The sequence below is a fragment of the Manduca sexta genome, unplaced genomic scaffold, assembly GCF_014839805.1.
Source record: "Manduca sexta isolate Smith_Timp_Sample1 unplaced genomic scaffold, JHU_Msex_v1.0 HiC_scaffold_1916, whole genome shotgun sequence".
Lineage (NCBI taxonomy): Eukaryota > Metazoa > Arthropoda > Insecta > Lepidoptera > Sphingidae > Manduca > Manduca sexta.
Genome location: NW_023592828.1, coordinates 10,159 through 30,763, shown reverse-complemented (window position 1 = coordinate 30,763; position 20,605 = coordinate 10,159). Strand labels below are relative to the sequence as shown.

Here is a 20,605-nt window from a genome sequence, read left to right as displayed (position 1 = left end):
TGATATAGCGGAAGTTAACATAGAAGAAAACAGCTATGGAGTGAGTACCTAACTTACTATTTATAGTATTTATGTATTTAAATTTAATTATCTTGTTTTCATTGTTTACATTTATAATATTAGGATAACATCGACAACGCAGTAGACTTTGGTTTCATTTTATGTAAATGGTTTGACTGATTCATGTTTCAATGTATTGACTACTAAATTGAGATGATGACTATTTAAATCCACAAATCGTAAATAAACAAGCACACTTTCATATTCGCTGCTTCTTATTATCTACATAACAAAACTTTTTTTTCAGCACGTCAGCCCCCAAGCCAGTGACGAGTCCCTTTCAGAACATGACAATGACGAGGAACACCGTCACGAAATCACAATAGACACCCTGCAATACGACAAATCATTCCTCCACAGGCGCAACCCGCGCAAACGAGTCAAACTGGAAGTAAACAACGACCATTATTACGAAATCAGTAATGACAAGGAAGAGTTACTTGATAGAGAGTTTGACGCCATTGGCTCGAACGTGGCTTGTAAGTTAAAAAGGATGAATCAACAGCAAAGGTGTCATGCCGAACTGTTGATTAATAAGGTGTTGATCAAAGGACTGAAGAACAGCTTGACTGACGACACGGACATAACTGATGTGTGGAATGTATAGAACAGGCTTGCATATAAATGTTCAGACATTTTCGATCTACTTGAATAAAAGTAAGTATCGCTGCGATGAAAGAAAAAGAGAAGAGAAAAAGTAGAAAAGTGTTATTCCTGTATAGTTGACGTAAGTTATTAAATGCAAGTCTTGAAATGATGCGATTTATCGAATATGTCTGAATATTTATATTACCATCAATAGTGTGATAGTGTATTGTTAAATTGAATGGACTTCATAATATCAGTATTGTGCTGTATATTTTTACATTTAAGAGAATCTAATAATAAATAACGTAAGGTAAGGAAATTTCTTCTTTGATACTGTCATTGACAATTGTTAAGCGATAAGTTGCAAACATATTTAAAAGAGTTACACCCAACTGCCGCAACTCACAAAAATAATTTTGATTTAACACGTTTTACTTTCGTAATGATCGTTTGTATGATTTTTTTATCTAAATAAATAACAAAACGAGCAAGCCCTTGCCTCGTCAATAACAGTAGCAATACCCGAATTTTGCATTATAAAGTGTGCGTGGCGTGCGTAAGTACTTATACATAATGTAAAAATATAGGAATGGTAATTTCTGTACTTACGAACTGTTTCCTGAGCTGGGCTGGTCTTCCCAGGGAGCGTCGCTTTCAATAGCACTACTCTCTGACGCCACGAGATACATTGACCTGTTTAAATTTTTATATAGAAAACATGTTATTTTTACCATAAAAAAGTGTTGAAAAGTTGAAATTGTTACCGATTTTCAGGCGCTTTGCCATCCCATAACTTATGAAGCATACAAGATTAAATGCGATTTGAGACAAAATAAAACTAGAAAGAAAAAAGTATTACCTATATGCAAGTTTACAGATTTGCTTTTATTCTGAGACAATCTCGTCATACCTGCAATGCAGGGCTTAGCTTGGAATATTTTCGCCGATGTCCAGGGCTATCTCTAACGACGACGAATTCACTGAGGACCTTCTAGCGCCTGCCTAGAATCTTGTGTCAGGAGCGAGGGCTTAGCCCGTTCTCACTTACAGCTAGTTCTGTGTACCTGGCAGGCACGTAGAGATGTGGCGGCGGAGGCGCGGCGCGACGCGACGCGGACCGCGCCCGGCGAGCCCGCGACGCACGACCCAGGAGTACTGATTCTGATTCATCAATTAGTTATAACGGCATCATGACAGTCTGGCCAGCGAGTCGTGGCACCGAAAGAATGGCGGCAAATTCAAAAAACTTACCTTATGACCCCACGTAAACATGAAATGATTTCTCTTTAATCTTCATAGGGTTACAAACCGTAGATTTTTTTTGATTTGCTGCCATATTTCTGTGACACGACTCGTATTCCAGTCTCTATGATGGTATATCTATATTGCTTTCATTAATGCACTTTCCATGCAAATATTTATAAACTTGATTAGTTGCAACCATTTCTATAGGCTTTCCGAAATTGCCTACGTCGTACTTAAGTAGTATTTTGTTGTTTCGTCTCCTAGTTAAAGAGGAAAAAGGGATCTTTAGGATTAGTATTACTTATATAGCAAACTTGGATCTTGGTCCTTGGTTATAGGCTCCTTCTCTACGGACTTCACACAGACGAAGAGCGGGCTGGGGCATTGGTATTCATGAATAAGTACATTAAAAAATATAATACACTGACCTGATATAGGATCACTATCGCTATTGTCTTGCCGCTCTCTCCGCCACGCCGAGTCAGCGGTCGGTGCGTCCGCGGCCACTCCAAACAAGCCTGACACAGCACCTGCGACTACCTTGCGCGCAGACTTCACTGTCGTCTGTCAAATAAAAGTTTCATATTAATAATTTAATTATCAGTTTCGAAACAAAAATCTTCATCGCAATTAATCCCTTCGTTTCGGAGCTACAATGCCAGATAGACTTACAAACATAAACATACACATTAAACTAAAACATCCTTTTTCTGACGTTGGTTAAAAATAGTAATCCGTTTTAGTTCGAAGGTGATAAGTTCAGTGTCAATGCCATGCAGTGTTTTTTGACTAAAATTTCGGATAGTGTTGCTACTGTTAATAGGCCTTTGTTTTGTTCACCATCAGGCAAACGGCTTGTTAGTTTCCTCATTTATTTGTATGAACATACGACCCATAAAACAGTAAACAATCTACAATTTTATACTAACGCTTAAATTGATGTCAATCAGAGGAACATTGTCTAACTGCGACGCCTTTTCAGCTAAATCCTTCAATTGGAAATTGTCGGGATTCGTCTTCTCTGCCAGAGTTATCAGTTCTAGTAAATAATCTCGGAATATTTCATCTGAAAAATTTTTTTTGGTCATTCGATTACCAAACAATAAATAAATTAGTCGAAAACAACACGGTTTTACTCACGTTAACAAAGTAGTCGGAATCGCCGACCAGTTTCGACCTATTAAGTAGTCACTGATAAGTAATTGAGAGGCCAACGTGAGTAAAACCGTGTTGTTTTCGACTAATTTAATATGTCTCGCGTAAGTTTTAATAATATTAAACAATAAATACATAATTAAGTAAAATTAAATTGATAATAGTTCATCTTGATCGATATAACTATCTACGCTTTGAACGGCTGAAGCCCCTTCCCTCTCCCTCCCTCGACGATCTAAATGGCTAAATCTCTAGTCTACAAAAAATTGTGGAATTTAACTAACTGTTTTGTTTCCAGTATACCAACATACCTGTAGGCTTTATAATATGTATTTCCTTCGGTTGCTGGACGTCGATAATATTCAACATCGCTCCAGGAATAACTTCTGGGTTTTGTACCGTTGTTATTACATTACGAAGTGGCACTGATTGAACTATTTCTGTAGGCTTGAGCCGTACGTTTGACGTTATGGACGGAACCTCTACAGGTCGGTTTGACGGTATGGCTTTCGGTTCAGGCTGGCTTGACGGAACAGGTTTGATAAATGTAACTTCTTCAGGCCGGGTTGACGGTACAGTCAGAGTATTAGAAGTGACTTGTGGTTGCGTTGTCTGAACATTTGTTGTTGGTGTTTTACCATTTACTAGTAAATCCGGTGTTGCTTGTTTTTGTTCTGTTTCAAAAAAAATGTCTAGTTTTTTCAATACCATAATCAACAATGACGTCACTAAGTATATAATGGAGTAAAAAAATAAACATACATAATTTGTTTACCTTTTCATAGTCGTTACTAATTACATCAATACTCGAAAATTACTTTATAGGTAAAGTTTTGACTGTAATGACGGTCAACAGACTATCTGCCATTTTTATGAAAACATGGGATAATGAATTTTAGGCCTTACTGTAGAAATGATAAAATATGTAATTGATTACCAGTAGTCCCAAGATCGAGCTCGTGTGTGAACGCCATGACGTTGAGAGCTGAAGACAGCGCTGGCGCCACCCCGTTCCCTACTTCCGCAGCGAGAGCCACGTCTGACGACACCACGCAATCTGGAGGGGCAGTGGCTCTTCTCCTAAATGTGTAAAAAAGAGGTACTGAAGCATTTTTTAGATTGTAGCGTTGCTCTATTATACATCTCTGAAACTTGGGTTGTGTAGCAAGAGGTCTGTAGTTCGATTGCCAAGTTAAGTAAAGAAATGCTAGCGAACCCTAATAGATTTCAATGTGTATTTCCAACCATGAGATATACACACTTGACCATGTGACTACAGCCGTGACAAACGTCCCCCGGTGCATGGGAGTGCGTCCGGTGTAAAGATCGTAAAAACATCGCATTAAGACGATGTTGGATAGAGTAGATAGAAGCAAGTTTCTACCCATAACTACGTCAAAATATAGCTGTACTTATTTACAAAGATTATAACTAGCAGAGGCGGCTCTACCTATTGTGCAGGGTGTGCGCTGCACACGGGCGCAGTGTGTTAGGGAGCGCCGAGCATCGCTCGCGACACTGGCGCTCTCAAACAACTGGCGCCCGTGCTAAGACCGGCGAGCGGCTTCTTAAATATGCACAACTTTTGATTTAATATTATCAAATTTATCAAAGATTACATTGTCTCTTGGGGGTGCCAAGGAATGTCTTGCACTCGGGCGGCACATGAGCTAGAGCTGGTTCTGATAGCTCGGGCCTTGTTTACTCACGGCATGGGCGCTTTAGTAGGCGTAGATATTGAAACGCGGCCCCACATCAGCCGCCGCAGTTCTTCGCCGCTGATGCCTCGTCTCCTCAACTCAGCTATCGTCACTTTACCTACGTGCTGTAAAACAATATAAGTAAACTGTAGCTAAATGGGTAACTTCATCTATCCCTGATCCTTTTCTGATCAGCAGGCTATGTAGTAGGTTATTAGCTAAGTAATATGTATACAGAGACAGCTGAACGGGTTTGTATAAAATTTGGCATACAAATAGACCATGTCCGAGATTGAGACATAGGCTTTTTGTCCTGGTAATTTGTTTTCATGGGAAATAATAGAATGAAAAACTGACATCTTAAATAATATATTAATATAATACACTAGCTTCCGCCCGCAGCTGTCCGCGTGGATTTCAGACTTCAAAAATGGAGGAGGTGCTCAATTTGTCGGGATGTTTTTTATGGTGGTATGTAGGTATTGTCCGGTCAGGGTCTGATGATGGGGTCCTGGTGAAATCGAAAGAACTTTTAACCATTAAGGTTGCACACGCGACGGAAGCTTAAAAATGGAGTAACTTCTCCCGTTTTCCCAACATTTCCCTTCACTGCTCTGCTCCTATTAATTGTAGCGTGATGAAAAGTATACTATAAACCAGCTCAGGAGTATGAAAAATAATTGTACCAAGTTTCGTTAAAATCCGTCGAGTAGTTTTTTGTTTCTATAACGGTTATACAGACAGACAAAAATTTTACTAATTGCGTTTTTGGCATCAGTATCGATCCCTAATCACCCCCTTATAGTTATTTTGGAAATATATTTCATGTACAGAATTGACCTCTCTACAGATTTATTGTAAGTATAGATTTATGTTACCTTCCAATTAGTAAGGGCGTCTTTCTTCTGCTTCGCTCTGGTTTTGGCTTTACTCTTGATGACCATGACAGCTCTCTGTTCGTACCGAGGGTCGTCTGAGGGTCCGAGCCCTATAGAGTACTCTTGTAGATACTTGTGAGCGTCTTCTTGCGCCACAGAACGTTCTAGAGACACCACTATTTTCGCCCACTGAAAGTATTTGAATTCAAATTTTATGAAAATAACGCTTATTATATCGCAGAAAATTTGTAAATAAGTAATTTCTAAACGTTATTAAATAGTAGACAGTACGTTTTAAATTTAGTAAGGAATTTCTAAAAGATTAAAAAAGTTGACAGGACGTTTTCTAGACGCATAAATATTAATTATAAAATTTTGAGAAAATGTTTGGATTAAGATAATTCAGAAATTGTTAGGGCTTCGCCCCAGCACGATGGCGCGCTAACCGTATAGTACGAAATTTATGATAAATATGGAAAGAATTGAACATAATGTTTGTGTCATATGTTATCTTTACTTTGATTGTTTTATTTTTTAATTGCAACCATGTCTATTAGATATACAATTTAATAACAAATTTTTTGGCTTAAAATTTTTAAAAAACCTGTAGAAATTATATTTTAATCTCAGCATATTCCTGCCCGTACCTCGCGCGTTGCCAAGTATGGAAAAAATTGTTCAATGCCGTTTGCTCAAGGAAGGCGTTAAATATATATGAATGAAATTGGGCATCCAAATGATATCCTGAATTATTATCTATCCTATTTGTACCCCGAAAAGTGGAAGACTTATTCCAGGAAAAAGTTTTCTCGCGGGATCATAAATATTAAATATACACTTATATAAATCATTATAATACAGATTATACATCACCTGTTTGACCCACTCCTTCTCCGACTGTTCAATGACATGTGCGTACGTGTTGCCCATCATGGCGATCAACATGTTCAGCAACAGGATAGGCACAAATATCATGAACACAGTAAACACAGTCTTCGACAGATTTGGGTACGTTGTTTGTCCGAGGTCTGTGTACTGGTTAATCAGAAATAGTTAGTAGATAAATTTAACGGCCTTCCGATATCGGGCCAAATTGACGAAATAAAACATGAACTAAAAGTATTGTTATAAGCAATATTAAGTGTTAATTAAAACACTGTCATACCTAATTATTTGGATAAAATCAATTCCTTGTTTGCCAGCCACAAATACAATAACACTTCCAGAAGTTGTAAGCAATGTTTAGCCATTTAATATTAGGACTACAAGGTAACTAGAAAACACGTACGCTGTAATCTCCTAAAGTTATTTGAAACAACGCCATCCAGGTGCTCGGGTAACTTGAATATAACGTCGATTGGACATTGGGAAACCCTGGAAAAAATACTTTTTCAAAGGACCTGTAATGTTCATAATGCGAGCGCTAAGCAGAGAACAATAGTAATATCCGATCCAGAGGTCATTCCCAAAGGGTCCATCTTGACTAGATAAGCAATAAATTACATACCAAAACTATATTGTATTGAAGTATTGTATTCTTTATTGTATTGAAGTGCACCTACTACGTTTTTATCTCTGCGCCACTTCATTTTTACCAGTGGTAGGTCTCATATGTGAGGGTCCGCCTGGGTAGGTACCACCGCAATGTCTATTTCTGCCGTCAAACAGTGTGTAATACTGTTGTGTTCCGGTTTGAAGGACATTGTAGCCCGTGTAACTACTGGATATAATAAGACTTAACATCTCATGTCTCAGGATAGCGAGCGCAGTGGAATACTAAACAGTACTTTTTAATTCATGATGTTGGATTGTACTTCTACTGTAAGCGGGCGGACGTATCGCTTACCGTCAGGCGAACGGCAAGCTCGTCTCGTCATTCAAAACAATAAAAAAAAAACTCAGGTTGTGTAGTAGAGAATGCCTATGGCATTAAGTAAAAACATAATATGTATAAAGTGCAATAAAATAAAAACTAAAGCCAGCATATATGATACACCATAGAAATTATTACCTCTATACAAAAAGTAGAAAGACTGCGAAAACCCGAACAGAACGATGCAATAGATGATGCCGAATGTGAACATGTCGCCAGTGATCATACTGTAGATCATGGTCACGAATGGTCCCGTCAGTTTTACAGCTCTAAAACATTAGACATAATCAAATAATTATTCGTGCAATTGTAAAAATGTATGTGGAAATTCGTTTTAGTTATGTTTGAAATTTAAAAAGCCCTATCCAAATGTGTCCTTTTTGGGGGCTCTGAAGTTACAGACAGATATACAGACACAAATACGCGCCACAAACTTATAACATTCCTTTTTCAGTTGGGTGTTTAAAAATTGGCAGAAGTAGCGTTAGATCATAAGAAAAACTAAATTTATTTTTATTTATTGCTGTTATATATAAAAAAGCCCTAAAACAAAACGACCACCCATTAAGCATTTATCCTCGAAAAGGCAGGCAGAAGTGCAACGAGCCTTCATTTTGCCATGTAATCTACGTGCCATGAGGTCACGGGAGCGAAGCCTATCGCCATATTGGGTACTAATTTTAGACTCTGGGTTGAATTTTGATATTGTAAAGGCAAACCCAATATTTGACACAGGATTCGAATACGGGATCTCAGAATGAAGTCCCTGCTACACACGCAATACAACCACGCTACCAAGGGGTAAAAGTCAGTAAATCCCAAGACAATATTAATAATTATTTTAAAAAATGTTCTGCGATGTGATTGAAATTTTAAATATCGACCTTTCACAAACTTTAAAAAAGAAGCAGTTGTTTACTTATCTCATGATCATTGTAAATACTAAATACTGTATCAGATATTAAACGTATTTTTAAAAAATATGTTTAAAATGGCATACCCTGCAAAAAACATTAAGAGGAACCAAGAGCCTGGCAGTAGAAATATCAACAAGGCCTCTTCCACCATCGTCTGTCGTAAAAGCCTCGCCGGTATACACGCTAGTAACAAGAAGTTTGACGCCAGAAATATGAATTTGGCTGGTTCGTGAATCTGAAAAAAATATACTCATAAAAAAACAGTGTTAATATTACAAATAAATAACCATTACGATCAACTATCAATTGTTTACAATAAACAATCCCAATCTCAATCTTCAATCCGATTCCGAGAATGAACCAATCAAAATACCTCATTTCCATGTCAATAACATTGTTCTGATTGGTTCATTTTTGAGGTAGTTCCAAAGAACCGAAAGTCGCTTATTGAAAATGGCGGTTAATCATATTAAAAAAATGTTATCTAAAAATATCTACCTACCTACATATGACTTTTTCCATTATTCCTATTGTATATCATCGACATTGAGAGATGTAAACACAATATTAAATAAAGAAGGTATGTACTTATTCTATATATTATACATTTTGTTGTTTCCTTCCCTGAATATACTATACGTAGGTATAAATCGCACTCTTAATAAAATAATGACCTATTTCAAAATTGTTTAATTGTGGGAGTCATCGGAAAACTATTTTTTTTGCCACCTTTTTTTTTATGTCGCTGTAAAATTGAGCTTATTAAAGATAGGTAAAAAATGAAACCTACAGCATAAAAAAAAGACAAAAAACTAAAAGGTCGCAAACAGGAATTGGTTGTGTAACGATTCCCACAAATTGGCAATTTTGGAATGGGTCATTGTCTTATTAAGAGTGCGATATTTTTCCTTACCAACTGTTTAAAATACGCGACCAATCCTTGATTTTTGAGTTCGTCTCCCTGTTGCAGTATAATATAGCACAGTGTACTGAGTATAGTGCCAAGTTCACTGGCCATCCTGACTCCGCTCCTAACGTCGGCAACTTCTAACCCCCAGTTAGGGTGCGCGTCGGCTTCCGCACTACTGTGACGTAAATATACTGATACTGACAGCAGGAGAAGGTGCAGCATTAGAATTAGGAGACGTTTGAGGAATTTTGTCTGTAAATACGAATTTGATATTAACCTACATCCAAATACAATAATCAGGAGAATTGACTTTAGTGCTAATTGATATAAGCGACATTTTTTTTTTTAAAAATTTATTTGGTTAAAAAACAAAAAAAAATTTGATTTCAAATATGCATGTAACTTAGTTTCGCAAAAAAATGTCGCTTACGTCAATTAGCCTTTCAACGGTCGATATATAATATCAGCCCTGTTTTATATACTGTCCCACTGCTGGGCACGAGTCTCTACTAGCAAGAGGGATATTAATAATTAATATAAGCAATAATATTTTTTTACGGATACTACAAGGTGATTTCACTGCCTAATATGACGTGGTAGATAGAGTATTTATTTTAACAAGATGTAATTATTTCTCGACAATCGATAGATCTCGGAATATTTGAAATAGTATTAGCACGTGAAAAAGAAAATTACCCTCGCAAATGTTTTCCATTTCTCCTCCAATAATCTCTGAATAATACCGCCGTCCAACATGTTTAAATGCTCTTGTTTCGTGCCGTTTAAGATAATGAATAGAGCTGAATTCCAGTCTAAAAGATAATACATAATTTAGATTTGTACATTTATTTTCAACTATAATTATGATACTATTAAGATCCAGTTTTAATGTAGAGCAATCTCTGAAATTACTGATTCGTTTTGTGTTTAGAATGTGGCCAAAAACGCGACGTGATTCCTTGTCGCTTTATTGTGATTGGTTGAGAGAGTAACACGTGACTGACGCATTGGTCCCTCGACCAATCACAAACATCAAAGTTAAACATCGACTTACGAGTTGTTTTTGGGACATTCTAAGGGTGCAGTTTATTTTTTCACTAAGTCTAGTAATCTACATTATCCTGAGTGATTGAGTGATTGTGTGAAAATTTTAAACATCATAATTAAACGTCACCGACTCACAAGTTGTTTTTTGGATACTGTAAGAGTGCAATTTATATTTTCACTGAGTATAGTAATCTACTCTATACCGCTTGTCTATTTTTTAACCTGGAAACGGGCAATAACACAGGTCGTACTGTGAGCAAACCGAGATAAGAATAAACCTGTAAAATATTGGAACGGAACATACTAGTCCTTCCATCCGGCAGTAATGTATCCAAAGCATTCAAAGGGTACGCTGAGCAGGTTATATTAGAATATCTCCAAAACTCTCTGGCTGATAACTCCAACATCTCCCTGAAAACGGACGCTCTACCGAGCTGGCACGCCAGGGTCAGTGGAGTGAACCCAGCGCGGTTCATCCGTCCGTTACTCGCTGGTACTTTTGGATGACGGAGGGCATAGCCGAACATGTCCTGGTGGAAAAGCAGATAAATCTAGTTTACGATTAATCGGACCGATATTTTTATCGGAACGATAATTAGGTAGGATACAAATTAATGTAATGTTAATTTTGAAATAGCATTGCGAAATATGTGTTTTATTAGCATTGATGACGTTCAAAGGACACAACAATATTGTCGGCAACGACATTTACCCAACAATCCGTCAACAATAAAATTTGATTCCAGCTAGAGTGTATTAGCTCTTACATTTTAAGTATTATTATCTATTTCATTATCTTTTATTTAATTACCAAATTACAGGCTGTCACGATGAATCATAATGCTAACTTGAAAATCAAATCTCTAAACAATCTTAAAGTTCCCAAATACAAACAAAAATATCCAAAACCAAACTTACAAGTTTATCACAAACGACAACCATATGCAGTATCATGTTGCCGAACGAGTCCTGGGCGTCAGGATCGGCATCAGAGTCTAAAAGAAGGTTGTATACCGCCTCATTGGCACAACACGCGGCCCAGGCCAGCGGGTACTCGCCAAGGTAGGCCAGGCCTTCGTAGTTAGTTTGACGAGCTGGCGGCACCCTCTGCTGGTCTCGAGGAAGGAAGAAACTTCCTAGAAAATAATTAACTATTATGTTTTTTATTTATTGCGTGCAAGTATTGGCAATGATAACGCGTTTTTTCCTGTGCTTAGTGTTGACATTAGCAGACATAAAACCTTGCAATACATACTTAAGTTCTAAGGTATAGTTTATGTAATGGCATTGTTAATCGACTCGAGTTAATAATTTATGTTTTTTTTTGTTAAAATTATTAAGACAGGCCAAATACAGATTTTATCGTGGTTTTTTATGTTTTTATTGTCTCCCGATATTTCGAAGATTTACAGCATACGTGGTCGCAGAGAGACTGAGGTTTTGGTCATCCGTAAGGACAAACTACTACCCTATCAATTCAATCTATCCTCAATCCTCGAACTTTGGCCCTTGCAAGTTAAATTTAATGCAATTTGGGAATTGTTATCTTTTTAAAATTAAAAAAAATCTTACCAATAGCTCTTTGGCTAACGTCAGCACCTGCTTCTACTAAATCTTGTACCAATTCGTTATTACTGTACGCAATGGCCAGGTGTAAAGAGCTGGCCCCTAAAATAATAAAAAAAAAAACATACCATCTCGCTCTTTCTCCATTTGCAGATCCCATGTAGGATGTTGCTAGTTAACGGCCACAATTCTAAAGTTGATATTAAGCAGAAAACTTAACACAACTTTACCCGACCCAGGATTTGAACCGGAGACCCTCAGCACGATAATCATACTCACGTAATACAACTACGCCACCAAAGCAGTGCCCTTAAGTATGGTATAAGATTAGATACATAACATCACGCATTTTATCCCCGAAGGGGTATGCAGAGGCGCAACTAGGGCACCCACTTTTCGCCAAGTATGTTCCGTCCCATGATGTGATAGGGGGCGAGCCTATCGCCATATCGGGCACAAATTCCAGACTCCGGGCTGATACTGAGCAGAAAAACCCAAATATCACTTTGCCCGACCCGGGATTCGAACCCAGGACCTCAGAGCGCTATTGTACCGGACATGCAATACAACTACGATAAGATTAGATAAGATAAGATTAAACTAATTAACTAAATAATTAACTAAATAAATAATTAACTAAGATAAGATTAGATCAAAGTCAAATAATACATTCTACGTTTTCAATACTTACCTAAATATTCTTCGCCCTCCACAACGTCGAGGGATAACTTGGGAAAACATTTTACCAAAGTCCTTGCCAACCTCGTGTGGATCTATAGAACAACACAAAAATTAAAATATAATGCGATATACCTCTAGGTAGCAAGCAATTTTTTATCAAGCCAAGACGCCTTACTACAATTGTTAACTCCAATAGAAAACACAAAAAATTATAAAAATGACATCCTAATCGATGTCTCTATTCTCTCCCAAGGGCCTTCCTCACCCGAGGTCGCACTTAGCATGGTCAGTTAATTTTTCAAGGGTTGCGAGCGCCTAAAGCACTTACCCGAATGTCCGGTTTGTTTGTATAAGCCCACCCTTGTCAAGCTGACAAACGTACAACAGATAAAAAAAAACAAATGACATAAGCAAGCGACCAGTGGCGAATGGTGAATTCTTTCAAAAGGTAACCCAAGGCAAATAACAACTGCCTTGATTAAAATATCGCGGTCAATTTAATAGAAAACAAAAACTAAGAGAAACGTTAATAAAGCTAAAAGGGAAGCCGGTAGGAATCGGGTCGTATCGACACTTCGCTTCTACAAGCGACAGACTTAAGTATCGCCACGAGATCGCTACCCAACTTAAAATTAGTATAATGTACAATAGTCAAAAAAAGTATTGCTAGAAATTGTCATTCTCATACATATTATTGTTTTTTATAAGCGTAAACTATTGTAGGAAGGAAGATAATATTTTTTTATTATATTCAACGACTGAGATTTTATTTGGGGCCTTGCAACGATCTTAATTATTCAAGAAGGTAGTATCTATATGAACTAGTCCGGTTATTTTGTTATTTACTACAATAACTAATCTATACTTATAATAAATCTGTAGAGAGGTCAATTCTGTACATGAAATATATTTCCAAAATAACTATCAGGGGGTGATTAGGGATCGATACTGATGCAAAAAATGCAATTAGTAAAATTTTTGTCTGTCTGTCTGTCTGTCTGTCTGTATAACCGTTATAGAAACAAAAACTACTCGACGGATTTTAACGAAACTTGGTACAATTATTTTTCATATTCCTGAGCTGGTTATAGTATACTTTTCATCACGCTACAATTAACAGGAGCAGAGCAGTGAAGGGAAATGTTGGGAAAACGGGAGAAGTTACTCCATTTTTTAAGCTTCCGTCGCGTGTGCAACTTAATGGTTAAAGCTACACAGAAATCATGTATGACGGAAATGTTCTCCTTAAAATTATATAAAAAATATCCTACGACAGCATATGTCTATCCTTTATGGTTGACTCACAATAACACGTGTAACTCCCGATAGCTTAGCAGTTCGAAGCTTTCTCATTATATTTGTCTACTCTTACGTTTATAACACTCTCAGTCATCCCTAATTAAAAAAGTTAACATTATTAAATATTCCATAAAAAAGAATTATAGAAATCGGTATAGAAACACCAAAGTTATACATGAAATACGCTAATAATAAGCCATCACGCGTGAATACTGAATCATGCTATAAGGTCGCGAATGCAAAGGCAGGCGGCTTGCTTGGCGCCTAGAGGCTAACGAATCACCTAGCGAGTAGCTTCGTAAAACGAACATTCTCGAACGTTCGCGACCGGCTCCATTTTTGAAGTCCGAAATCCACGCGGGCGAAGCTGCGGCCGGAAGCTAGTTAGAAATAAATTCGTAGTCTGTATCATTTAATATTTTTGTCCTTATCATGTTTGTTTATCATGTGTGTGCAAGAGTGGCGCCAACGGGGGACAGGAGGTGCACCCCCCCCCCCTCCAAAGATTCTAAAACTCGAATGAATTCACCAATTCCATTCCTAATATTCCGTACGCTCAATAACGATCTGCTCTATGTTATTGTTAAAGCAGCAGAGGGGGAGGAACATGTTCTCTCGACTTTACCTACAATGTTTACATTTCTCATTCTCCATATCAACTTTCCCCCCCCAAGGCCATCGGCTGGCGACGCTCTTGTTATGATGCAATAAAAAAATTAAGTATATGTTATTGTCAACCTTGGTGTCGCATATAATAAGAACATGTAGTAATGATTCTCCGAGGGCGCCTCTGTAACACATCTGCCAGCAGGCGGTGTGGTCCTCCCACTTAGCGAGGGGGTCGTAGGGCGACAGGGAAGCTTCGATCGGTAGGACGACCTGCAAAACACTTCATGAAATAATAACAAGATGAGTTAAAAATCAGTAATGAATATTGTTACGTGAGTGTTTCGCGTTCTGGGATAATTACATTCGGTTTCGGGGCGAAGAATAAATAATCTTTCCATTTAATACTCTATTTGGACGGACCTTTAGATGCTTTTACGTGCAGTGTCATTAAAAAATAAAAATTATCGGTTAAAAGGCTAATTGTCTTAAGAGCGTTTACGTGCCGCGCGTGAAGTCAACTATAGGTAATTCTTCGCAAAATTCACTCACACAGAGCCGTTGCGTAGCTGTGTGCGTAGAGTTAGCGCGTCGGCTATCTTTATAGTCAGACCAACCAATTTTGATCTTTTCGCTTTAATTATCTAATTGGAATGTAACTTATGATTTATGATAAATGAAAAATTCTATTATTAAATATATAAGAATTCATCATGAAATAGTTTATATGTATCATTTTGTAATTATAAAAAAAAAATAAACATTTTTAACAAATTTTAACGGCAATTTTACAAATTGTTATTTTCACTTTTTTAAAAATTTAAGCATTTGCATTTAGAAAGTACCCTTTAGTAAAGTGGAGCTCATCATGAAGCCGAAAGATAGGCACCAGAACTCCGTAATCAGACAATAAATCAGGAAAATTACTGTGCTACGATGTTTATAATGGACCACATAATTACTCCATAGATCTGCAGTTTTTAATATTTAGCGTATTGAAAGTTTAAATTAAGTCATTACAAATTACATATTGGAATTTATATTTTGAGTCAGAAGGTGTATGTAATGAGATGTCATTTTTAGGTGTATAACTAAAAAGTGAGAAATGAAAGACTTCTTTTTTCGGAAGTTGGTTATATTTTTTTGGATAGTTTTTTTTTAAATAGATATTGCTTCTCAGTGACATCGATCATCAATCGATCGATTGTACATCCATGTATAACAATTTACCAGTTTTATATCCATAGTTTTGCATAATATTTGCGACACACGACGAAGCAAAATAGTTGGTTCTGTACATTTTTTTGGCTAACAGCAGTCAGCTTTGACTGTAAGTATGGGAATACCGTCTTTTACATCGCCACAGGCAACATCTTTATCAGTTTCTTCCCTAGCGGCCTCTTGCATCCTGTCCTCTGCAGCTAATTTCAATCATTTAGCTAACTCGTCGTAACATTTCATGTAAACATTTTGCGTTAATATTGGTAAATCTATGGAAGCTAACTGTTCGTTTAAATTTGATCTACCAACTTCAGTCATCATAGCTCCATTCACAGTTCCACGATATACGTCCGTACTATCAGTATATCTCTTAGCGCTTAAATAGCTTAAATTCCATATTGCACATTTTACACTTTAAACTCTAAAAACTCTAAAAACTCTAAAATTTTACACTTCATTGTAAATGTTCGATACTACAACCTGTTGCTCTGTTGTGGTTATTGAGTGTTTTAATTTGATCCAAAAAATATTGAAAATCTATAATTTTGCGGCTTTTAATAACCTTATTTATTTTGAGTGTAATATCAGGCACGATTACCTAAAAATTAAAAAATATATAGAATTATTATTGTTATCGAAGTTTACGCAAACATTACATACTTAAGTAAAACTGCATATGGATCTAGACGCGTTTAATTTATACAAGTATAATGACGCCGAAACCTGCACAGGGTTAAACGTCAGGATAAAATTATATGTAAAATTGATGTGAGCGTGTAAACCTAAACTAGCCCAAATAGTTAAGAAGATAGGTATACTAACTACTACTAGTACTTTTATTCACTAGCTACATAAATTACCAAATCCCTTATTCCTAAGGTTCAAAGATGTGAAAGATATAGGATTCCGTCTCTCGTCACTTGAATTTTCTTAACAGTGCGCATCAGTGAACACAAAACCTTGTTATTTGAAAGTAAGCGTACCTATGCATTATGCAAAAAAAACAGCCAAGTGCGAGTGGGACTCGCGCACTGGGTATTTGGCGAGTTGTAAACGTTTTGACAACGGGACAGCAAAGTGATTCTATAAGGTTAAGAGCTCACGAAGTGGTTTTTACTCGCGCCCGCCGTGGTTGAGAAACGGCTGTTTTATTTCCAAACTCATGACGACCGGAGATCTGTGCGATTTGTAACCACCGCGGTTCCGATTATGTCCTGCAAACTTGGCGAGCGATTATCGCAAGGCGGGTGGTTACAAGATGGACAGTTAACGGTCAGTTGAGTTCCAGAACGCCATGGACACATATTAGAAACGATCACGATGGAGGAAAATGGCGTCAGAGTTCTGTAACCACCCTCCCCTACCGACTACTGCAGTCGCCCACCTACTAACCACAGAGCGCGCTAGTGCTACCGTGGCCTGCACGATTCTACTAGTTGGCCGCCAATACAGCGGGTACCGCATACAACCACGCACGCCGCGAGCGTAAAACGAGTTTTGAAATGTGCGTTTAGTCCATTGAAATGTTACAATTTAAGGACCGAATATTGCATTTCTTGGAGGACGCAATTTTATTTTTGGGCCATGTGTGTCAATAGAAGCTTAACCTCAAGTTTGTGGGGTCGCCACCCTTGTCCCCCGGCCGCCATCTTGGAAAAAGGGGTGAAAACACTTTTTTCGCGATATCTCGGAAACTATACGTCTTACAAAAATTTTGTAAAGCCATAATTTGTAGCAAATTGTTTTACCTGCAAATATGTTTTTTTTCTCCTTTATCCCCAAATGGTAACTCATACCTTTTCTACCTGCATAACATTCGATAAGTTAAATTTGGTAAGTTCTATAGCAAAGAAAAAAGTTAGGAATAAATAAGTAAAGTTGTACGAATTTAACAAAAAAATTGTAATAATATATTTACAATAAAAAATATCTTAAATAAGTTATACATTTTGTTTCGACCGGATTCTCATGAGCATTGACGAACCCGGTAAACTTTGGAGCGCTGTAACAGCGTTTTAAATGAATGAAATAAAAAAAAATTATAAGGAACAATTTTCCTCAAAAGATCATTTACAAGTTAGTTTGAGGTAATTTTTTGTAAATGTAAAAAAAGTTATAGAGCAAAAAGAAAACTTTTATAAATATTTTCTCACATTTTTGCTTATAACTTCTTTAATTTTTAATTTAGGGCAAAAAGTTATATAAACATATTTGTAGGCAAAACAATTTGCTACAAATTATGACTTTACAAAATTTATGTAAGATGCATAGTTTCCGAGATATCGCGAAAAAAGTGTTTTCACCCCTTTTTCCATGATGGCGGCCAGGGGACAAGGGGGGCGACCTCACAAACTTGAGATTAAGCTTCTATTGACCCCCCACGCATGTTCTAAAAATAAAATTGGGTCCTCTAAAAATACAAAGCTCATGTAACATTTCAATGGGCTAATTGTTTTAGCTTAAGATTCCATTTTTTCCTTCGAGTAACTATGCTCAAGTGTTTAATGAGTAAAAAGCAACAACCATAACTACCGACGCATGTTATAACATTAGTACATCAATCTTTTAGCTTTTGCTTTAGCCGAAGTTTCAGCGTTGTTACGTTTCCTTTTCTTGCCTAGAAATAGCTTTACTTCCCATTGTGTCTGAAACATAATAATATAATAATAATTTATAGTAACTACTAATATTATTGTCAATCATTAAAGAAAAAATATTTTACTTACTAAAGTACTAAGATGTGGCAATCACTGTATACACGTGACTATTTTTTCTACGCACAGCAAAGTCCAACTGGAGTCTCGCCGGAGCGACGAGCGATACGTCCTCTCTCTAGAAAGCCTCAAGGCGGACTAATTTGAAACGATTTGCGTGTTGCGTTTTATAGTGGTATTTAAAATATTTATAGAAAAATAACAGAACTAATTTTGTAGAATTTTTAAATTGTATGTTTTTAAGGAGATGTTCTTCTATTATAGTAATCCAATATTATATTCAATTAAGTAAGATATAGTGATAAAAAATCATTTAAATGACCAACATTTCTGAAATTTTCGAATTCTTAGAATTTTTATTTCTCATGAATTAAACATAAAAAGATATTTTTCTCTACTAACTTTTTCTTCAGGATCTTTTTAGTTAGATAAAAATAACATATTGTTATGTTCCTTAGTGTTTTAAGATATTTTGAGCTTCGAAATAGACGTTCGAAGCGCAAATTTGAAAACCTCTGTTCAGTAATCATTAAACAATTTACAAATACTCAATAAATCTAAAAATTTTCTCTACTAACTTTTTAGACAACAAAATTTTCTATAATAATTACTAATTCATATGTTTTTAAAATAATGTTTTGATGGATATTATCTCCTTCGAAAAGTGCTGTTTTCGAGACATACGGCGCGCGGATGCGTAAACGCTCTTGCGACATTTCTTTTCGAAAATTTTAACTAGTTTAAAAACATAGAAAATCTTGCGGATTGTATATGTATGGAACACAGTGTCGCAAAAAATGTCGCTTTCAACCATCGAAATAACCTACAACTATGTCCGTGAGTAAATACATAGTATAAAACAAAGTCGCTTTCTCTGTCCCTATGTCCCTTTGTATGCTTAAATCTTTAAAACTACGCAACGGATTTTGATGCAGTTTTTTTCATAGATAGAGTGATTCAAGAGGAAGGTTTATATGTATAATAACATCCATTAAATAGTGGAGAAATACTGTTATTTTGTTATGTTATACCCGTGCGAAGCCAGAGCGGGCCGCTATGTTTTTATATACAACGTTCACAGTTTTTCTGTAGTGTATTTAGTATCAGCATTGCACCCGTGCGAAGCCGGGGCGGGTCGCTAGTTATTTATTAAATCAATAGTCTTACCTGTTCTTGATCTCGAAACTTCCATCTCAAGTACTCCGCTCGGTTGATGACCCTTCCCCTCCCCCCCGCGTACATGTAAGCCACAAACTCTTCCTTGATCAGCTTCTCTGCTGCCACCATACCGCCTTTAGCGTACGTCTCCAAAAGTAAACCACCTAGAAATTATGGGGATTAAAAAGGATTTCAAAACGAGGTTGTCCTTTCTTGTATATAAATAAATACTGTTTTGGTAATTGAATTGAATCTACTCTGAATGACTTGTGACCAAGCAATTTTATATAAATATTTTATGATTTAATTTCGATGGTCATTAACGTGAAGAAGCGTTTTGTTTTTTGGATTTTTTTTAAAATGTTATTCTGGTTAACTGTACATTTCAGGAACCCTTACCTTTCTTATAATCAGCTAGTTTATAAAGAACAGTGTGGTCTTCACTGCTCGGCTGCGATATGACTCGGTCGAGCACCGAACCTGCACCCTGTACCGCACCAGCTGACAACACTTTAGCAACCGCGCTACCCATTGTAATATATAAAAGAATTTCTGCAAAATAAAAAAAAAATAGTTATATCTATAATGGTATATTTGACAATAAAACGTTAAGGACCAGTTCCACAACATTCAAGCAAAAGCTACTTGCGACATAATATCAAAACAGCGATAAAATCCCCAAAATAGTTTATTCAAAGTATCGCAACTGTTTACTGACATTTTGAAGCTTACTGTCAGGCGAGTAAATAGCTCGTCTTTTTTTGCTTTGAATGACGGGGCAAACTTGCAGTTCGCCTGGTGGTAACCGATACGACCGGGGGGATAGTGCTTCTACTGTCTATCCCCATTATCCTACTGTTTATCACCTTGAATTACAAAGTAAGTTTCGGTTTAGTATTCCACTGCGCTCGCCATCCTGAGACATGAGATGTTAAGACTTATTATGTCCAGTAGTTACACTAGCTGCAATATCGCTCAAATCTGAAC

General features: G+C 36.8%; 1 protein-coding gene across 1 annotated transcript; it reads right to left on the bottom strand.

Annotated features, from left to right (window-relative positions):
• Positions 1-1,257: 1,257 nt before the first annotated feature.
• On the bottom strand, positions 1,258-20,165 carry LOC115448425 (the record flags this gene model as incomplete). Its single annotated transcript, XM_037445645.1, is given in 21 exon segments — positions 1,258-1,341; positions 1,713-1,809; positions 2,322-2,457; positions 2,823-2,959; positions 3,360-3,722; positions 3,986-4,128; positions 4,758-4,873; positions 5,627-5,815; positions 6,500-6,661; positions 6,915-7,000; positions 7,638-7,768; positions 8,500-8,651; positions 9,330-9,578; positions 10,023-10,138; positions 10,678-10,903; positions 11,292-11,509; positions 11,946-12,041; positions 12,631-12,712; positions 14,658-14,798; positions 19,628-19,782; positions 20,018-20,165. Coding segments are annotated over 21 exon segments (3,212 nt in total), but the record flags the coding sequence as incomplete, so codon positions are not given.
• Between the last annotated feature and the right edge of the window lie 440 nt (positions 20,166-20,605).